The sequence below is a fragment of the Ylistrum balloti genome, unplaced genomic scaffold (assembly GCF_031769215.1).
Source record: "Ylistrum balloti isolate Yb309-2 unplaced genomic scaffold, AGI_CSIRO_Ybal_v1 Utg369850, whole genome shotgun sequence".
Lineage (NCBI taxonomy): Eukaryota > Metazoa > Mollusca > Bivalvia > Pectinida > Pectinidae > Ylistrum > Ylistrum balloti.
The window spans coordinates 287,674-309,393 of NW_026782003.1; the positions used below are offsets into that span (position 1 = coordinate 287,674).

General features: G+C 34.0%; 1 protein-coding gene across 1 annotated transcript; it reads right to left on the bottom strand.

The window, feature by feature from the left end:
* Window positions 1-980: 980 nt before the first annotated feature.
* On the bottom strand, window positions 981-14,961 carry LOC132545482 (uncharacterized). Its single transcript, XM_060209165.1, has 9 exons — window positions 14,901-14,961; window positions 7,924-8,095; window positions 6,805-6,908; window positions 5,842-5,967; window positions 4,902-5,084; window positions 4,338-4,453; window positions 3,089-3,212; window positions 2,717-2,725; window positions 981-1,393 (listed from the first exon to the last, which is right to left on the bottom strand). The coding sequence occupies exons 1-9, from the start codon at window positions 14,959-14,961 to the stop codon at window positions 981-983; spliced, it is 1,308 nt and encodes a 435-aa protein (XP_060065148.1).
* Window positions 14,962-21,720: the final 6,759 nt, after the last annotated feature.

Sequence of the window (21,720 nt, forward strand, 5' to 3'; positions counted from 1 at the left end):
GGCAGAAAGTAATAAACCTTCAATAAAAGTATTTTCGTGACTAGTTTCAGCTAGAAATCATTTGGAACTGGTAAAAAAAAACTTATTAGGTATTATAGTACATGAATTTTAGGGTATGGTTTCCAGTAAATAAAGGATATTAAACGGTTTCGTAATTAAGTATAAAGATATTTTGTAGTATGAGTAAATTTCTGGTATCTTTCATTGATGTTACGCATTCTTCTATACACTACACAAGTGAATGTAAGACGTTGTTAGATATAATGTTTATTATATTTTCATTTCTGTTTGTTTGTGTCACTGCTTTTGGCTGGTATGTTTTTAAAGATGAAATATGTTTTCAGTGGTGCAAGTACTAAAAATCCGAAAGTGTTTATTTTTCATTTCAAGGAATAAATTATAGTTTATCCATCTAAATGTTTGCTTCATTTCACTAGTGGAAATGCATTGGAAACATTCAAATTCGACCTATAGCAAGAGTGTTTTAAGATTTTTAAGAAATGAGCAAGTTAGTGCTTTGTCAATGTGATCTTTTTGATATTTGTATTAATCCGAGTTAGGTCCCTTAGGGTATAAAATTAACTATGAATCCCCATACCTGCTGACACTAGCGTAAGAAACGAGGAATTAGAATTTGTGAAACATTTCTGTCGATGTTGATATATATTTTCAGATAGTTGAAATGACCTTTCTATATATATATATATTAAATGTAACAACAACCGTTACATGATAATGATATCATAATGAATTTGAACAGCACTTCTCTGTTCAGATGAGTAAGTAATAACGGGTTAAATAGTGATCAGGTATTCCTACGATGCATAGTAAGATACCAATCTCTAGCATCACAATACAACATTGTTTATAGTCATTGTTCACATTAAAATGATATATATATCTCTTAGAAAATCTGAAGTTTCTCTAAAACAACATAATTAATGTCATTCTAACTCGTGTAGCATAACAATAAACTGTAATTAATTTTTATAACTGAAACTGAATAAACTTCCAAGTGATCCTTTCCTGGACTTGGACGACATAAGCCTGTCTCCTTTGGCATTACTGTACAGAGATTCTACTTTTGGAAGGGGTTGAATCATGTTTGCCTCCACAATCGGCCCAAATGGACGTTTGTATTTGACCCTCAATGGAGGTAGACTATTCAGCTTGAAGATAGTATTATTAACCGTATCAGTCCGTTGTGAGTAAGAGGTCGATGGTCGACTACCGCTGTCACCCTTCTTGCCACACCACCTGCTCTTCTTCGAACACGGACATCCTTTCTTACAGCAGCAGTAGGTGAGTACCACTAGTCCGAGGATGATGAGTGGTCCAATCGTAATCATGATGACGATAAACATCAGATAAGTGGCACCATCCACGATAGATTCTGTTGACATGTTATAGCGTATTTAGAATTGTAAAATAGTATAGTAGTGTAACAAATTCAAATCAATACACGCAAATAATGTAACCTCAATGCTGACAGGTAATCGCAACTATAGGAATCATTAGGCCATAAAACAATAGTAATTAATGAGGCAACACAGCAACATGAATAGCACAACAAAAATTAATGGGGTAACACAACAGAGAATAATAAAGTAAAATGAATAAGGCAACAAAAATTGATGGGGTAACACAACAGAGAATAATGAGGCAACACAGCAACATGAATAAGGCAACAAAAATGAATGGGGTAACACAACAGAGAATAATGAGGCAACACAGCAACATGAATAACACAACAAAAATTGATGGGGTAACACAACAGAGAATAATGAGGCGACACAGCAACATGAATAAGGCAACAAAAATGAATGTGGCAAAAGAACAGAAATTGATGAGGCAGCACAACTACAGAGAATAATGAAGCAACACAACAACATGAATAACAAAACGAGGATTGATGAAGCAACACAACAACAAGAATTAATGAGACAATATGAAAACAGGAGTTAATGAGACAACACAGAAGAAATTAATAAGTCAAAATAACAACAGAAATTATCTAGACAACACAACAACATAAATTAATGGGGCATCACTGCAACAGATATTAATAAGACAACACAACAACAGGAATTAATGAGGTAATATTACAACAGAAATTAATGAAGCAACACAGCAGAAATGAATGGGGCAACACAGCATTAGTTATTGATAACACAGCAACTGGCATTATGAAGACAGGAATTAATTAGACAACACAACAACAGAAATTAATGAAGCAACACAGCAACAGTTATTGATAAGACAACACAGCAACTGGCATTATTAAAACAGGAATTAATAAGACAACACAGCAACAGGAATTAATGAGGCAACACAGCAACAAGAAATGACGAGACAATCATCAGCTGCAATTGATTATACAAGACGTATCAGACAACACTTTAAGATAAACTAAATTATTTCATGATAAATTTTTAAAACTTGCGAATATTTTACAGTATTTATTTTGCATTATCTTATCCGAATTTCCACTACTGATGAAACTATTGCCTCTAGGAACCCGGTAAAAAAACAAAAAGCCCTACATTGCAGCTTCATTAACTTAAAGGTTAATTCTTATTACACCTTTAAATTACTTTTCAAATGTCCTATTTCCATATGTGTTTCTTTATGATGTTTGAATAAATCGATGTGCACTTTTGTTGAAATGTTACAGTATTGCATAATTAGAAATTAGCATAAAGATATCTTTACTCACCACACGTTTCTGTGAAAAAAGATGAATATGTTTTTAATGCATAATATAGCATAAATCATGATAAATTTTTTTTAAAAATTGTGATTTATCTCGTATGCAAAACATTTTATATTAATCAATTTTTGTCAGATATCTGGGGGTTTTTTGGGGTTTTTTTTCTTGGCCGTCTATTTTAACATACTTTTGAAATTCACAACACATGATGTCGTTATGATAAATAGCACTTTAACGTCCTCATCAACATATCTGTATGATGTATTATCACGTTTCCATAAACTCTACATTTCTATTACATATCAGATCAGACACATACATAATTTTCTAACATAACATTAATACAAAATGATTGTTTCGACAATTATAACATCATACCTGACTGGCTGCTGAGTTCCATGATGATCCCGGGGGTCGCGACGGATACAGAAGTCTGAGAGGTCTCCTTGCAGTACCTCGGGTACTCCGTCAAGTACGCATTGCTACCATCGTTTGCTATCGCCTTTGTTTAAAAGAACAATTCACGCTTTTACATTTAACAATTTATAATATTTATTTCCGATTCAGTATAAAGCAAAATATCACAAATTACAAATTGAACAAACAATCTCAATACCACATATTTATTCTCATTACTAACATCACTAAGATTGATATAAAGGGGAAGAATATGAAAGTTTACATGAAACATATTTAGCAATTGTATAAAACACATTCATTCAACAAATAAGACGAGTTAAAGACAGTTTGTCTACCAGAAACAACTAAAAGACCATCATTGATAAATTTAGTACAATTCTTGGTTGAATCAAATGACAACACAAAATACATAGTATGAATACACTCACCATAAAGACAGATAGGAACCATACAATTACCAAACAGGTGCCATACAAGTAAATCGGTATGTAATAGGATAGTAACATTACCATACCGGTAAATACGACTGAAGTGGAATCGTACAATTATCAAACCGGTATATCTGAACAGGTAAGACGGTATGTAGCAGAATCGTACGATAACCATACCGATAAGTTTTAATTGGTTATTTACCAAACAGGTAACTCTGGATTGTTTATTTACCATACAGGTAAATTGTTTGTTGTGGAATATTACATTTTCCTATCAAGAATATCTGTATGTAGAGGAATCAAATATTTCCCATACAGGATAATCCGTATGTATATAAATTGCTTAATTTCAACACGTGTAAATCTGTATGTAGTCGAATCATACACTTACTTTACAGTTACATTTGTATGTAAGGTACCCTGCAGTTACCGTACAGTACACCTGTATAACGAAATAACGCCAGAGCGGTATGAAAAACGTGAAATCGTACACTTACCATACAGGTAAATCGGAATGTAGATAAATTGTACACTAGCCATTCAGGTAATCGGAATGTAGATAAATTGTACATTAAACATTCAAGTAAATCTGAATGTAGACAAATTGTACACTTACCACACAGGTAAATCTGAGTGTAGATAAATTGTACACTTACCACACAGGTAAATCTTAATGTGGATGAATTGTACATTTACCATACAGGTATATCTGAATGTAGATGAATTGTACATTTACCATACAGGTAAATCTGAATGTAGATAAATTGTATACTTACCATACAGGTAAATCTGAATGTAGAGGAATCGTCGACAGTGGTGTCATTGTTCCACAGGGCCAGGTAAATATAGTCTCCGTATGTAACGGCCCTCATACACATGAATAAGCCTGCACCTAGATAAGTAAACACAACATCTCTTACATTCCTTCTTCTAAAATTTGTGTCGACAAGTGTTGATACCTATCAATATGTATATATTATACAGTACAATATGCAAACGAGAATACTTGTTATCTGTTGATTTCAATTTTTTTACGTTGATCGTATGAAAAACATTTATTATCTGTTATCAATAAAATAAATCAAAGAAAAGTCGTCGTTATATTATAATCACAATTTCTTAACCTCTTTTTCTGTTAAGGTATCTATCACGACGGAATAAATAACACTAGTTTGGTAGTTTGAATCTAAGCACTTTTTCGATTGTAGAAAGGATCGTGTACATTGGCGAAGAATAGGATGTTATTTTTTATATATGTATTCTTATGATCTCGTATCTTTTAACAACTTGCATGTATACTATACATATAATAATAATAATGGGTTTAAGGATAAACTTACCAGAAAATACCATACTTGTTGCGCAAGAGGCGTATGTAAATTGAAGTCGAGTCCTGTCAGTACATCCTACAACAGAAGACCCGGAACAGGAAGTGGTGCCGGTGTAGTCCTTCACTGTTATACTTCCGTAGTTTGCCAGCAGCCCTGTACACGAGGCCTCGCCTAGAGTGGAGTAGGGGGCTCCTGTTAGCACATCAAAAATAATATAATTAATATTAATATTTTCTCTCACCTTTTTATACATAATTCCACTGTTTATTAATCATTTCAATTAGGCAATACCGAAGACGAGGGTAATGTATATCCGTTATCTTGAACCACTCACTCTCATTGGTAATACGACATTTAATATTTAATGGTGAATTTCGGTTGAGGAAAGGAAAATAGCTTGGATTTCTAAGAAATATATTTTAAGACGTAACGTAAATTGTCCAAAACGAAGAGTACCAGATGCGGGAAACAAAAATGAAATTTTTAAAAATGGACAAATCGAACCCTTTGTTTAATCATATACTACTTCGCTCTTGATACTCCATACTTTTTATAAAAAGCCTTGTGAAACCTTATACATCAAATGTTTTGCTTACAGCCTGAAACTAACGATTGATCTTGAACATCAACTCAAAGAAGAATATTTAGTCAGTAAATTGCAATTTTTCAACACTATTGGCAACTGAACTGAACACCAAACTCAATGAAGGAACAGTTCATTTTCTTATTATGTTAAATTTTTATCCCGTGTGGGGAGGACGATTATTAAAGTATGTAATCGGCTACTGGAACGTCTTTCGTAAAAATTATGTCAAGACTTCTTTTTAATGCAAATAATTGTACATGTGCAATCTGTTTCGTTAGTGTAGTACGATTACAAAATAGTTAATTTGTGGACAAAGAACAATCAAAAGCTATCAAAGATAATTCATGCAAATGTCAAACTGACCATCTTTGACCAACATGACGAAGGTGTTGTCCTCGTATGGTTCCGCTCTGTTACAAGCGTCTGTCATAGTAACTGTGATCGCTGCCACTCGTCCGTAGATGTGCTCGTTCACAGTCTGTTCCACCGCTGTACAGATAAAGAATCATACTGTTAAAATATATATCATACTTCCCAACCACATCTCCCACAAAATTGTTTATTAAGCATATTTTTTACCGTTGATTTCCGATCGTGATTTTAAAAAAAGATATTAAAATCTAGATGGGGAGGTGCACAAAGCAGTTTAAATGGTAATTGACACAAGATTTTATAAATGTAGAGCTTGTATTTGGTCGAGCTAAATTAAATCTTCCAACGTTATTGAAACACTAAGAACTGAACCTTGTACATTAAAAGTGCTACCTGTTATAGCATATTAACTTTCGTGAACAATGTTAGATAACGTTATATCTCAAAACAGTATACTAACATAGAAAGGGATATCAGTAATTCTTTTAAATTTGTCTAGGTAATTAGCACGAGAGCCAAAATTTTATAATATCAAGGATGGTCAATACAGATTAGATGTATTTAAGTCGTAGAAAATAATCCATTCGAACATGCAATATCCATTTGGTCGACTGCTTCGGAAAAGAAACAATTATCATTTTACGTAATACTACATTCAAATTAGTCACAAAATAGTTTATTCAATGCAGTTATCCCCTTTCTATTGAAAGTGAATAGAAATGTACCTTATAGCCGATAATTTTAACGGGAGTGAAATTTTTATTCGTGACCGCGAAATTTAATCAGTGAAATAAATTGAACTGTGTATTAGATGTCCAATCACTTTCAGATCGCGAAAAATAAATTCTTAAGATATAATCCTATAGCTTTAATGGAAAAAAGTGAAAAATTTTGCCCGCAAAAATTACCTGCCAAACAGAATGGAAAATATAGTGTAAGGTTGATGTTACTTACTCGTGCCTATGTAGTAGTAATACTTGTAAGGTGAAACACGCCTCAGCTCTATACATAGGTAGCCATATATATAACTGCCAAACACAAGGGTCGTGGTTGTCGACCTGATGAAAAAATCAAATAAAATATTATAACATTTATTAAACAACATGCAAATATAATTCCCTATTTACCCGAAGTACTCATTCTGCGAGAAAAGATATTTTGAACACACAGTATAGGGAGGTCATATGAATTTCAATAATCATCATTTGATTGCCGTTCACGTTTTTGGTCAAAGTTCGATTTAAGGATGGCAGGATGTAGATGTTGATATGTCTGACGTTATGAAAAGGCGTAAGCTAAGATAATATATTCAGGAACTTTCCTCTTGCATTTGTGTGGTATAAAATACAACTAGAATCAAGATAAGATAAACCGAGGATGACATCGCGAGAATAATTTAATCTTTGGTGTACAATATCTCTGTTGAGTATGGTCACCAAGACACTACATTTGTATTCAGTGTTTATAACGTGTTTCTTAAATCGCCAGATTTAAAGACACATACATGTAGTTTGGCCATATCTATCATATCTCCTAAAGTTTAACAAGGACAATACAGCTACGAAAACTGTCGATCTCAATACATTGCAATATTTATCAAGATTACGTATTAATGTAACGAATTTGACTCAATAACGCAGACCTTCCTCGCTATTTGCTGGCCCCGTTTTTTGACATTTTCTTAGAAAAATCTTATTATCTTAAATAGGCACGGTATTATGTTCAAAGACAAATCATAAATACACCGTAATTGCCCGTCATTTGAACAGAAAATTTGTTATCCTTAATCTTTATTAAAACAATCTTTAACAGTCCCAGTAAATCAGGCAATTGCCCTAGTCACAAGATCCATGTCCGACAACATAGAGGCGGTGAGCCTGGGTTCATTGGCCACTTAAAGTTCCATATAAAATAGCTATTCCAATGTGGTGTTGATATCAAATCATTACCAGACACATTCAAATGACCACTCGTTTCGACATAAAACGCTGCTGTATACTTTGCCATGTATCGAATACACTGTAAATGGAAACGACTCATCCCAAATAAATCGATTACATACATTGTACTTACTTGAGTAAATATTTATATCCATCATTTTCCTCACACACGAAATCGAGCGAGTTGACACTATAGGACATAAAGATCGGATAGTTAACGATCATGGTAGAGTTAAAGGTAAGTGGTCCTTTGTCAGCACTGTACCAGACACCGCTGATCTCGTCTGGGAAGGTACAGGCTCCATCTGTAACATGAATACCCATATATATAGTCAAAATGTTAAATCAGAATTATGCAGAATATTTATCATAATTCTAACAGGGAATAATTTTTATATAGTACAATAGTACAAACAAAATATAAACCAAAGAATTAAAATACATGGCGTAAATTTCACCTAAACACCTAAACAATTTTGTTCAGATAGACGTAAAATATTTAGAGTTAATTAGACCTGGCAATTATAAAATGTAGAGCACGGATTTGTTAATGAGCAAGATAATTGTTACACTACTAAAAATGGTATATAAAGGAATGCTGAGTGAACTCGTTTCTTCTTCTAACAATGCACAATAGATCTAGAGTCCGGAAACTATTTAGAAATATTAATCGGAACTGAAATCGGTAAATGTACGATAGTGAATAGTATTTGAATTAATATTTGATGCTAATGCTTACCTTTTGCTGGTACATGCATCATTGAATTTGATGTAAAGTGGTGAGTGAACGTGTGCCACGAGTAGACTTGGTTAGGTGACGGAGCTTCTCTTGAGCAGAAAAAAACGACGTTGCATCGTGGATCTTGGGGAAACGTGTAACTGCAGATGACATTTCACGCACGCGTGAATGCACGTGATGTTAGCTACTCAGGACACACACCGTGGTGCAACACTGACATAATCAAGTGATCAGTGCATGTGATTTTAAACGTGAGCATCTTCTTTTTATGAATGGTATTCTAACACAACATCATAACCTTGAGTTATTTTACGCCAGACATTTGTTACTTCCTGTTGTTGTCATACTGACCGTCTATAAATTGTTTCGTCTATTGTCTGTTTTTGTGTATCTTTTTATGAATTAGAGAACACATACATATAATTATATCCTATGTATCTCACATGCATCATAGATAGGGCCAGAAGACGACAACAATCTCATACACACACAAGACACAACTATGGGGAAACATTCAACTTAGAGTCCTACTTAGGATTAATTGTCTAATACTAAACCTGAAATCTTTTGAATGCCTTTATGCATATTATGATATAGAGTATCATACTACCAGTTCACATGGGGCATCATATCTTATTCTTCAGTGTAAGATTAACTTCTACATTTAAAGAAGTACTTAAGGTACGAGAATGGACAAGTATAAAACAGGTACGAGGACGAGACAAACTATCAAAATCACGTCTGCATTGTAACACAGATCGTATGGGACTTTTTGTTACGTGTGAACATACAGTATAATCAAGCTCAGTCAGAATCATGTTTATAAACGTATTTCATTACGTGGAAATAACGGAAGGATTATGCCAGCCATCGGAATCATTTCAATTAAATTGAGCAAAGCTCTTTAATCATAAAGGGATTAAAATATCTAATTCGTCTAGAAGCCTTTCATCGCTAGTTCTAAAGCACGCGGTTTTTCAACAGTGATTAAAGCTGCACGTTCAGTACAGCTGGGATAAATCCATATTTTACCATCCACTGCTGGTCTGTTTTGTAGTGTTTACACTGGTGACTATATAATGGTTACGCTAATGTTGTCTGCAGAGTTTAGATTGTACACCAGTTAACTGTGATTAAACAGGTATATTGCATTGTTATCCGATTAAAGAGAGATTCGATGCATCTCTCACTTTTATGTGTGACCCGTTGCAAATTTTATAAAACTGTCCACACTGTTGAATTGTCACTTCGGTAAAGTGACTGCATGATTAATACATATAGCTAGTAGTTATATGGTAAAAACTGGTGTTGTATATGATGATACCTGATATTTACTGCATGCTACATCTTTAAATAATTTTGCAAACAATAGCAGTTGTCAGCTGTATTTAATTTCATGTTTTACGAATAATATCGCTGAAAAGAAATAATCAAAACTCTTCAAAAGAGATTTGTTAAAGAAATTAAGAAGCTTCATACTAAAATCTATTAAACAAAGTCATGATAATACCCTACCCAATCTCTACTCTTATCGTAACGCATTTTGTCATTAACAGACAAATTCAGTGGATGCTTGGGCTGCTGAGGAACCGCATAAGGGTGACATTTCATTGAAACCTGATGACGTAAGCTTGAAACAATCAGCAATCTTAACGGTCTCTTATATATTACAAGTAGAGAATGATGTCGTTTAATGGACATCGGCATGCCTTGTACAGCAAACAGAGATCATGTCCATCATTTCTTGGACAAAGACCTCAATACAGCCGAAAGTAAGACATTGTAAGGTAAGGCATCAGAAAAGGAACACGTAATGATGGTAATGAAAAGAAAAAAATGATAGGATATCCCAAATGCTGTTTATTAGACGGCAGGTAAAAGACATGAAAATAGATCCAATCATCTGCAGGGATTGCCATGTTGGTTGCATCTCGTGAGCTTTGCCGAAAATAACAATTTAATTGTCTCCTACATGGCAGTTCATACTGTCATGATACGTGGTCTAGATCAACCATAAAGTGTTGCAAATTATACCGACAGAGATGGAAGAGTATATTCAAAACAATCAATATCTAATGCACTTTATTTCTTTTTCCTTTTCTTTGGCTCTAATCAGTATGTTTTCAACGAATTTGTTATGTATTGATGTATAGGAATGTCGGTCGATACATACTTCTATTCCTTTAACGTATGCAGCGATATGTGTACCCGTATTCAAGCTCCCAACAGTCCATCGGATTCTTGTGTCAACTCTCCCATTTCATTGCATCGATCCGTTATCTGCACAATCCGCTGTGCATACCGATCTTGTCACCCGAATGTGATGTCACCATTGCGCAGACTTATCTTGTTACCAGATAAACATATAATAAGGACTGTCGATCGTTTTTTACTCAGTGGTGGTCCAGAGAGGTATGAAGCTTAGATTACAGCACAAATTGCAAAGTTAACTATTTACGATGTCAATATCGCATGCCTGATTTGCCCAAGTATATTCAGCAATTAGGAATAGTTATAAGCGATCACATTTCTTCGGAATTTGAAAATAGCGCATAATCCATATGTAATTGGTATAGTACAAATTATAGTCACCCTTACAGACGCTTTGTAATGCTAGATATTTTTATACTGTGATTGTAGAAAAGACACACGAGTTAATAAAACATTTATTAGGAGTAAGATAAAGTAGAACGAACCACTGAATTAGACTGCATCATACAGCTATTTCGTCATTCTAAAGACTCGTCAGTGATGCTACATCATACAGCTATTTCGTCATTCTAAAGACTCGTCAGTGATGCTACATCATACAGCTATTTCGTCATTCTAAAGACTCGTCAACAAACGTAACATATGTCACATGACAGAATTCTCCCAACCCTACAATAAATCTGACATATATCAACTGACAGAAATCTCCCAATCCTACAACTGTAACAGATATCACATGTCAGAAATCTCTAAATCCTACAACAAATGTAACATATATCACATGACAGAATTCTCACAATCCTACAACTGTAACATATATCACATGACAGAATTCTCACAATCCTACCACAAATGTAACATATATCACATGACAGAATTCTCACAATCCTTCAACAAATGTAACATATATCACATGACAGAATTCTCACAATCCTTCAACAAATGTAACATATATCACATGACAGAATTCTCACAATCCTACAACAACTGTAACAGATATCACATGAAATGGAATCGTCTATCAATCAGTTAACTGTACTTATGAAATTAGTTCATGCATTTACATCTACATAAATTGGTATATTGGTCGGTTCTTAACTTCTTATTCTCAACATCTGGTAATGTTGTTCAATTACGGCTTCTGTTAAAATTCACCTATAGAGATCAATAACTTTATCTAAAGCATGTGTTTGTCTCGATGTAATCGGAGTGTTTTAGTTTCCAATTATAGGGGTTTTTAGAGCACTTGATGTGTTATAACATCGTAAGTAATTCTGTGACGTCAGATGTGGAGTTCTGCGACAGATGACAAGAATATGGCTAAGTAGCTAGTTTTTTGTTTTTCGTCCATTTATATAAATTACTGTGAATACATTTTTTACACATTTCATTCCGCCTTTGAAATAACGCACAGACAACCCCCTGGAAAATAGCTTTACGGTAGTAACAATGTGATATAACAATTCAGACGTGTAAAGGTTTGGTGACTGAGAAATTGACTATTGATGTCAGGTTATCATTACGCATGTATTGATTTCCAACTCGGTGGCAATGACAGAAAAATGGCGCAAAAAACAGAACAATGGAAACAATATTTTGCCACACACTGCGTCCTTATATGTAAACTGGATCCATTACAGATTTCCATGTTTAAAGTTTCGATATGTTGTACTATTGATATTGGACCTGGAGTGAGAACATTGTAGGATAACAATATCATCGTCGTATTTTTTATATCAATAATGAATCTTTATCATACATTTACAAAGACATTTCTATTCGATGGGAGGAATGGCGAAATGTGTTATCATCATTTATACCAATGTGCTCGATGTTTCTGATATCAGTGTTTCATTACTCCATCTAAGACAAAACGCCGAGCCCATAATCATCCTTAGCCACTTCAAGCTATATGATCAAGTATTTCATAAAACAGAAAACCAAAGATAAATTTGAAAGCATACTAAAATCTGTAATGTTGTGGCAGCATAATAAAAAGATGAATAAAGAAAATCGTTTCAAACATCTCGATTTTGTCTACATCTCTGAGATTTGTAACACGTGATATTGATATCTCCAACTAAACAAATATGTAATGTTTAATGTTTATATATATATATATATATCTGACCAACTATGGATAAGTCTAACAATTTTTGGTTCGTATCTTTATCAAACATTTCACATTATTTAATTCCAAGTAATTGATTTGTAGGTAGATAGCTGTTTGATACCATCAGTGTATTGTCTGAACGTTATCATAGCCGTATTACATTCGTCACTGATATACATGCACTATTTGTTACACTTTCATTCTACATTTCAGTGTTATACGTGTACCGTACATAACAGTAGTATTAATTTTTCCTTTTCATAGCATGTGTATTACGTCATTGTAGCATGTGCATATGTCACTGAAAAGTGTGTAATGCGTCATAGTTTCATGTGCACCGACATACAATGTTTACACTTTTGTATTCTTATAAATGTTGCCTTATTCCATACTCAACGTTGTTTTCCTTCCTCTCATTAGAATACATTAATACTACAATAAGTGTTATGAGACTATAACGCCATTAGGTCACAATACCATTATTGTGACATTACAAATTTCACTGTTACAATACTGACTTTCCTGTACCAAGAACTTCACGATAGTTCAAGTGAATAAAAAGAAATACCTGCTTCATCAAAATTAAACGTTGTCTTAGAAAATTGGAATATGACCATATCAACACGTATGAACTCATATTTCATACTTTCGTGCTTTATTGAGTTTGTGAGCTCCAGAAATGTGTGTTATTGGACTTCACTGCCATTAAGTAAAACATGTCCAATGTGTATCATGTAATTGTTACATGTGTACCATATGTCATTGCTACTATGTGAAATATGTCATCGTAACGTGTGTACCATATAACATTGCTATTATGTGTGACATATGTACCATTTGGTGATTTAAGAATACCTTAGAATTACATCATATCAATTCTTTAATAACTGGCGAATTCGGTTTAATTGAGCACAACAAATCAAAATATAGCTAATTCCCTCGGTTTTTAATACACCATTTCCTTTATTGTCCTTTTGTAGTTTGTGTTAAATATATAAGGACTGAATCAGTTGTACGTCCTATTAAACGAACTGATATTACCTTACCTTCACAATTATTGTACTCTCTGGTTAATGCATATTTGTGTTTACTATACAACATAACCGCCAAGGTCGGAAATGATGGGACATTTTAAACATGTAATGTTTATGTTCATTAAATTCCTAAGGGAAACTGTCCATCAATACAAATAAAGCGAATACTGGGTTAAATGATAATTAGCCATCTTCGTGTGAGAAGAAATTATACATACAGATACACGGTCCTTAATCAACAGAGGCAAAAGTAACATCTTAAATAAGTATTTTACATGTTTTCCGACTTCTGTGCTGAACAGCAGCTTCGAATATATTACCAGGTTCAATGTATCAGCCTTCAGCAGGAGGAGGGACTCACAACTCGACTGACAACGACTAAATAACAAACGTATATATCAGATAGTTTGTTATATATATACGTTCACTTTCTGTTATCTGTATTCATTTCATATTTTCTCCAAAGGAAAGTTATTCCATTTTACGACAACTGCTAAGAGAGATAATATCACTGAAAAAATCCTAGATGGCTTCTTACACAATATAGTTTAACAAGTCGTTGTAAAACGCATTTGTAATTATAGTAAGTTGTAGCCACAACTTAATATGTTTTCATAAAGGAAGGGTCATAAATATCTTAGATAATATTTTTAACGTTTTTGTGGAATATTGAAGTGAGGAAGTATGATATAATATTTATTACTGACACTGATTAATGACAGGTCAGCCATGATACGTTACAACGTGAGAGAATAGCTTTGTCGTCTTAGAAACGTAAGATAATTATTGCCTGGTCAACGAAACCAGAATTTGGAAACATTACTTGTGTAACACAGAATATGTAAAAGTGTTAGTGAGTGAGATCACAACTGACATAAAATTGTATAATATTTGTAAAACTCCATACTTTTGTGCCTAGTTACGAATTACCAAATCACATTAGTTTACATAATTGTAAATCGCAAAATATGTCTATTTATGACAAATTTACTGTTAAAAGTAAGTATACGTACCTGAATGACGTATCCAGTTAAACGTTATATAAATCACTATCACATTTAACGGTATCCTCATTGTTTTTAGTCTGTTAATGGACAGATAACAAGACAAGGTATTAAAACACAGGTAGGGAAGGTCACCACAACCTCATCATCAACCGATGTCCGTTTCTAACCAACCGACCAACATAGCTGTAACATGTCTGAATACAGAGGCATAACTCACACGATCCTTTTCATTTGGTGTATTCACTCTTCACAAGCTTTAAATTACCAAGTGTACAGACAAACACCAGCACTTAATCTGTTTAGATTATTGAAAATTAATAGAAAGCAGTGCGGTGGAGCTCTATCAGAGGAAATACCAACAACAATGCTAAACTTGTCCTATTATTTACAGCCAGTCGTGCGCGCGCTGGTTTCAAGCGATTTTATTGGACGAAATGGTCGAAGGCTTACGGCCTTTTACAGGAGATCGCTTTTGAGACCTTTACATATGTGGTTTATTTTAAAAGGCATCATTTGCATTCTGATATGAAGTTGTAAAGAGAATGTATGGACGGTTATTGGTGATGTCAGCAAGAGTAATATTGCAAATCGACATTAACGTTGTCATATATGGACGGAAATAAATACAGATAGAATGTAATAATTTTGCTGACTTGTTATAATGTCAAATCGGTAAAGCCCTGTTTTCTTCATCAAAGTCTACTCCTTTGTGCATGCCGTGTTGTGTATTCAAGTTTTAATTTTACATACATGTAAATGTGTGTTATGTTGCTTTCATTTTATTATTATTATTATTATTTCATATTTTAAAGTTTTTATTTTTATTATTTTTCCCGTTTATATATATTTCCATGGTTTCTCTTACTGGGTTTTACAAGACATTACAATAAAACCCAGTAATTTTGCGTAATTGCCGTCATCAGCTCGTCAGGTTTTTTTCATTTAAATATCATTTGTGATTAAAGTTCCATAGGTAACCAAACGTATGGGGGGAAGCACAGCCATTGATTGTTTGTATTATATAGCGATGTGACTTTGACGAGGTCGTGATATTCGTTATTATACCAGTAATAGGAAATCTGAAAAGAAGTCAAATTGATATATATTGGTCAACACAGTCTATGTTTATAAGTTTGTTACTAAAATGTACACTGCTAGTGTACGTATTTAAGAAACGAAGTGGTTTATAAAAATCTTAATCCCGATTGAAATTGAACATAATCTGTCCATTTCAGTCCTTACATTATATTTTAAATCACTGCATATTGAAGCCTATGTAGCTACCATAATGAAAATCAGACATAGGTACGGCCTCGGTTTGTACATGTTGATAAAGTTGTCGACAGATATTATACGTAATGACAATACAATAAGAGATAGGACCCTGTGTCCATCTGCTCCGTTATACAGGTTTATTTAAAGTGACTTCCTCGGTAATACCCGTTTCACTAGAACTACAAACAAACATTTTGTACAGGTAATGCAGTTCATTTCAATACTGGCATTAACAATAATGTATACATCTCGGATTCATCTAGTCATAATTTCAAATTTTATTTTATTTTTTTTTACTTTATTTCTTCAGTGTAAGTAAAATATGAAGATTACTTCTAATGTGTTTACACTATAAAGTATGGACACTTTTATTACAAAAGTCAACGTTAGAAGATTTAGGTGTGACGTTTCGATTACTACAGTCACCTTCATCTGACACTGTCGTACATAGTGTACGAGTTGGTAAGGAATTGACCCACCTTTTCGGCTGTACTGTAATCCTATGTACGCTAAGGTCGAAAATAGTGTGGCGAGATGGTTAAAAATTACACAAGTTGGTAACAATGTACTTAAGTTCTTTAGTTCTGTATTGGGCTTCCTCCTGAAGATTCTCATTAGGTCATGCTATCATAACTAACATAACTACGAGTCCGAGGACAACGTCGAAGGATATTACGGTCTCCAGACACACGGTAACAGTTCAACACAATGTATCAACACCTATTCAGGTAATGTTATGATACAGTTGGCACAGAGAGTGTTCCAGCACCTATTCAGGATAATGTTATGATACAGTTGGCACAGAGAGTGTTCCAGCACCTATTCAGGATAATGTTATGATACAGTTGGCACAGAGAGTGTTCCAGCACCTATTCAGGTAATGTTATGATACAGTTGGCACAGAGAGTGTTCCAGCACCTATTCAGGTAATGTTATGATACAGTTGGCACAGAGACTTGATCAACAGAATATTTCACGTCTATCGGAAATGGTCAGATGTCTCAACACGAAGGTCTTAGATTTTATCACCATGACATCGTCGATATATTTTCAAAGTTTAACACAGGACTTTGCCGATATCTTACCTAAGAACTAAACTTCAAAAATATCTCTGTGATCCTGAGGATGAAAAAACTCTGTCAACATAACACAGAGGTGATTATTTTTTCTTCACACTATTTGATGGTTATTCATGCAATCACAAATACCCCTGAAACGCTCCTCAAAATCATTAACTTAAGCAAATTGTGACATGGTTACGCTAAGTTAGGATATGATGGAAACTTAGGTTAAGCACTGTACTGGGAACTTTTTTAAAAATAAAACCATATGAATTGTCTTTTCCTAAAGGGAAAGACAGAATTGCTTTTTCTAACAAACCCTGTGATGCAATTATGGAGGGTAGAAGATGATTTAATACGAAACACAAGGACAATATTTTTATTTATCAGCAGCATGGTCGAAAGAAATATACTATAACAACACAATATAATCACACAACCACCATATCGCTCATATGGTCCAATACTAGGATAACAACAGGACATTAATTCCACATAAATCGACAAAATTGATAAGCAAGGATGATTTATCGATAACAGCGATAAATCTGAAATTTGAGTTGATACAGAGTAGACAATGATAAAACTCACCAATATACAATGTAAAATTTCTCAAACACAACGCATTTCAAGGAGGAATTGAAGAGATATTAGTTTTTCTTTGAAATCTTATGAAAATCCGCATGAGCGTATAGGTAAATAATTGTCTCAGACAATGAGGTAAAGTGTTAACAAAAGTTACAATATAAAAGTTCAAGCAGAGGTCAGTACAGAACGACGACCATAACAATTATCACTTTGATGTCATTATTTCAGTGTTTAGGCAAATTCGATAACTTCATTGGTTGATACACATCCGGTATGATCCCATTGGCTGGTAGGTGTAATGCTCCCTGATTTCATTGGTTGATAGGTGTAATACTCTCTGATTTCATTGGCTGGTGTGTGTAATATTCCCCGATTTTATTGGCTGATAGGTGTAATATTCCCTGATTTCATTGGCTGGTAGGTATAATTCTCCCTGATTTCATTGGCTGGTAAGTATATTCCCAATTTAATAACAATTCAAATAACAGTAAACCTTTGCACATATTTATGGGCAAATGCATCCTACATACTCTTGCATTCTGGTAAATTTCAGTATACTTTTATAAATACAATAACACAAAGACAATCTTTACGCTAAAGTGACAGATTATACTTACTGATAAAAAATATAATTATAACTTGGATACAAGGGATTTTTAGGACAAACTATCAACATCTAGCTTGTGAGACATACCTGTAATAGGCAGTCTACATATACAGTACTTTGTAAGTGCCTTGTCATGTACAAGGTTCCGGGTCTCTTGTTCCGGATAGAACCATTCAAGAGTTTATTGTACTCATTGGTAATGACATCTATTGTATGTACCGAGTGATGCTCGAAACTTGTATTTTCTATATCATAATACAGCGTAGTGCGTGTGGCGAACTGGCATTGTAAGGTCGTTTTAGAAGGCTTCATGCTTACAGAAAATCGATATAAGTAAATACAGGACGAAAAACATACCAACTCGGAACTTGGAAACGAAACGATCAACGATATGTAATGAGGGATAGTAAAATAAGTTAAAAGACATTTCCAAATGTGATCACAATATTTGATGACGACAATCACTCTTTCAATCTGCATCTTTTGAAAACCTGCGTCGTCGTAAAGGACACATTTTAAGTATTGGGAGCAAGCTTGTATCTTCAAAAAAAAAATAGATCACATCTTAAACGGTGAGATGATCACGAGTAGCGATATTGTCTATGAATAAGGTGTCTTGTCGAAATTCAAGTCGGTTTGTTCATCACGTCCTTACCCCTCTCAAATCTAACGTTTTGATATTCTCGCTTTTCCTGTTGATAATTGTTTCACACTGGCTGGAGTTTAGATTCTGTCACAGTGGTATTGTTTTTGCCATTGTACTTGAATAAACCATGTACATTTGCAGGTTGATGGTAGTGTAATGTTATTTTAGTAATTTCAGAAGTTGTTATACATCGTTGTTTAAAAAGTGGAGCCAATCACACAGCTCTATATATTTTGTTAGCATTTCTTATCTAGCGTTTGGTTTGATTCATCAACACCTTCTATCAATACCCCCGTTCTCCGTGTCTCTACACACAACATAACAACTCAAGCATGCAGATATTAGAGAAACGTCATATAAAATCGATGTTGATACGGACACAATGTATTCAACATCGAGTGGTTTCCTCTATTTTTTTCACTCGTTACGCGGCATGAAAACCTGTACTGAACAATGGACGTTTGATTGAACTCGCTGCATATATCGTCACTCATGAATATAGATTTATTTTTCCCCTGGTCTACTTGAGCGCTGGAATATTAATAAATATGTCTAGTTAAGGTATGTGACGTATTGATTCCGTTTAATATCACGGATGGCTTTATAATCGAGATACCACTGTTCCTAAAATGAACTCTTTCCTGATTATCTTATTTTTTCTAGGTTGATCACAAAAATGATGTTTAACTATGCTTGTTATAGTCATACTACACAATCTCTCCATTGTCTTCATTGTCCTTTCAAAAGGAGGAATTTTCTCAACATATATTAAGTCTTAATGAACGTTAATCATATATATATGTGTGTGTGTGTGTGTGTGTAGTATATTGGGTCATGTTGACCACCTGCACAACGAGTTTGTGACTGTTGCCTAATGACACATTGACTTTTTGCCTCTTCGTCCCACAGAAACCAAAATGTTTTGTTTTTTGTTTGGTATATAAATGCGAAACACATTAACACAACCCCCGATATAGTTTTTGTGTCATAATGATTTTTGTTTTAGATAATCAATTAGTGTGCCTGCCCCCAGCTCCAGGCCATAAATGTGGTATTTCATATAACAATACACGTGGCGTGTTAATTGGTATGTAAAGGATTTGGTAGAGAGAAGTATGTGTTAACCATTGGTCTGGTCTCTACATTCATAGATATTTTATGTCATCAACAATTATCGTTTAAGTTTTTATTGACTTATACTCAAAGTTTAATTTTGATCGAATGATTTTACAACCCCCTATCCTATAATTATGTGATTTAAAAAGCACACATATCCTCGGGGAGAACACAAAGATAAATAAAGGTTAGCGATTTAAGTAGGTAATTAGGACATCAAAAAGGAGAGTGTTAGATTTGTTTAAACCCTGCCATTCCTCTCAACAAATTACCAACAATCATCCGGTTTAATCCGGGTCGTTAATTATATACCTCAAAAGTAAACTGAAATTAGAAATGAGTACTATTGTACCAATAATGTAATCGTTGCACGTGCTCGTGTGAAACGTGAATAAATTATTTCGTTAACTTAAAGTATTTAAAGATATCCCAGTATTAAATGTTTAAAACCCAAACATAAAGACTATATCAAAATAGTGTATATAACATCACGTACTAAACTGATTTTATAGACGCGGAACTGCCCTCAAACACAATATGTTTGACAATGACAAGTATGTATTTCGGGGGATTAAAGTTCGCGCAATATCCCTGTAAAATGACCTAAAACAGCAGAGCACGGATATACTGCAGTGGTATTTTCGGAGTATCTAGTTTCGGGCTATCTTTAATGAATGCGATAAAAGTGGAATCGAATTCCCGCGAATATTTCCAACTACACGGTGTATACCAGGACTGCAGCACTGCTTTCCTCCATCATTCCTGACTTTACCTGTACACGTTGTCATATGTTCAACTAATATATCATACGTTCATTTTACCATACGAAGGCTGTACTGGAGTGTGTTTGGGTGTATGTCTAGAACTTTTCTTGATGGTTCTATTCAGATATGTCCTTATCCCCCCCCCCTTTTTTTTTTTACATTATTTGAATCCATCAGAATATTTTTGCGTGTATCCTATAAACCTCTGAAACGGTTATTTTGAGTGTAAGTCATAGACATATAGAAGTTTCAATTTAACGTCTTTGACGAAATGTCCTTGAAGTCTTGCTCTTAAATGATAAACACGTTCACTTTCTCAACTGAATGACTTTTATTTTTTCCGACGCAGGTTAAATTACTATTGCTTTTAACACTGAAACTTTAGCACGTATTTATTTATCATTTTCATCAAGAAAAAATATTTCTTTCATGCGATTGTTCTAGTAATTAAATGATATATCAATTGGCCACCTAGCATGGGAACCCAACATTCAGTGCTTATATTGATATCTAATAGAACAGGTATTTCGTTAAGACAGGAAAGGACTGGAGGTGAAACGTATGTTATAGCATAGGTAAGTTAAACCTCAAAGCTCAAGAGCCCGAGAAATGTGTGAACATGTTTATTAACATTGTGTATTGAAAACAATTCTGAAAACGTTCTTATCTCTTTAAGACGCGCGTGAAATTGACACGAGAGAGGCACCTCGTTTTCCTGATAAATTAGCTTATTTCTTTAAAATCAAAATGAAATCTTAATCCCGACAAG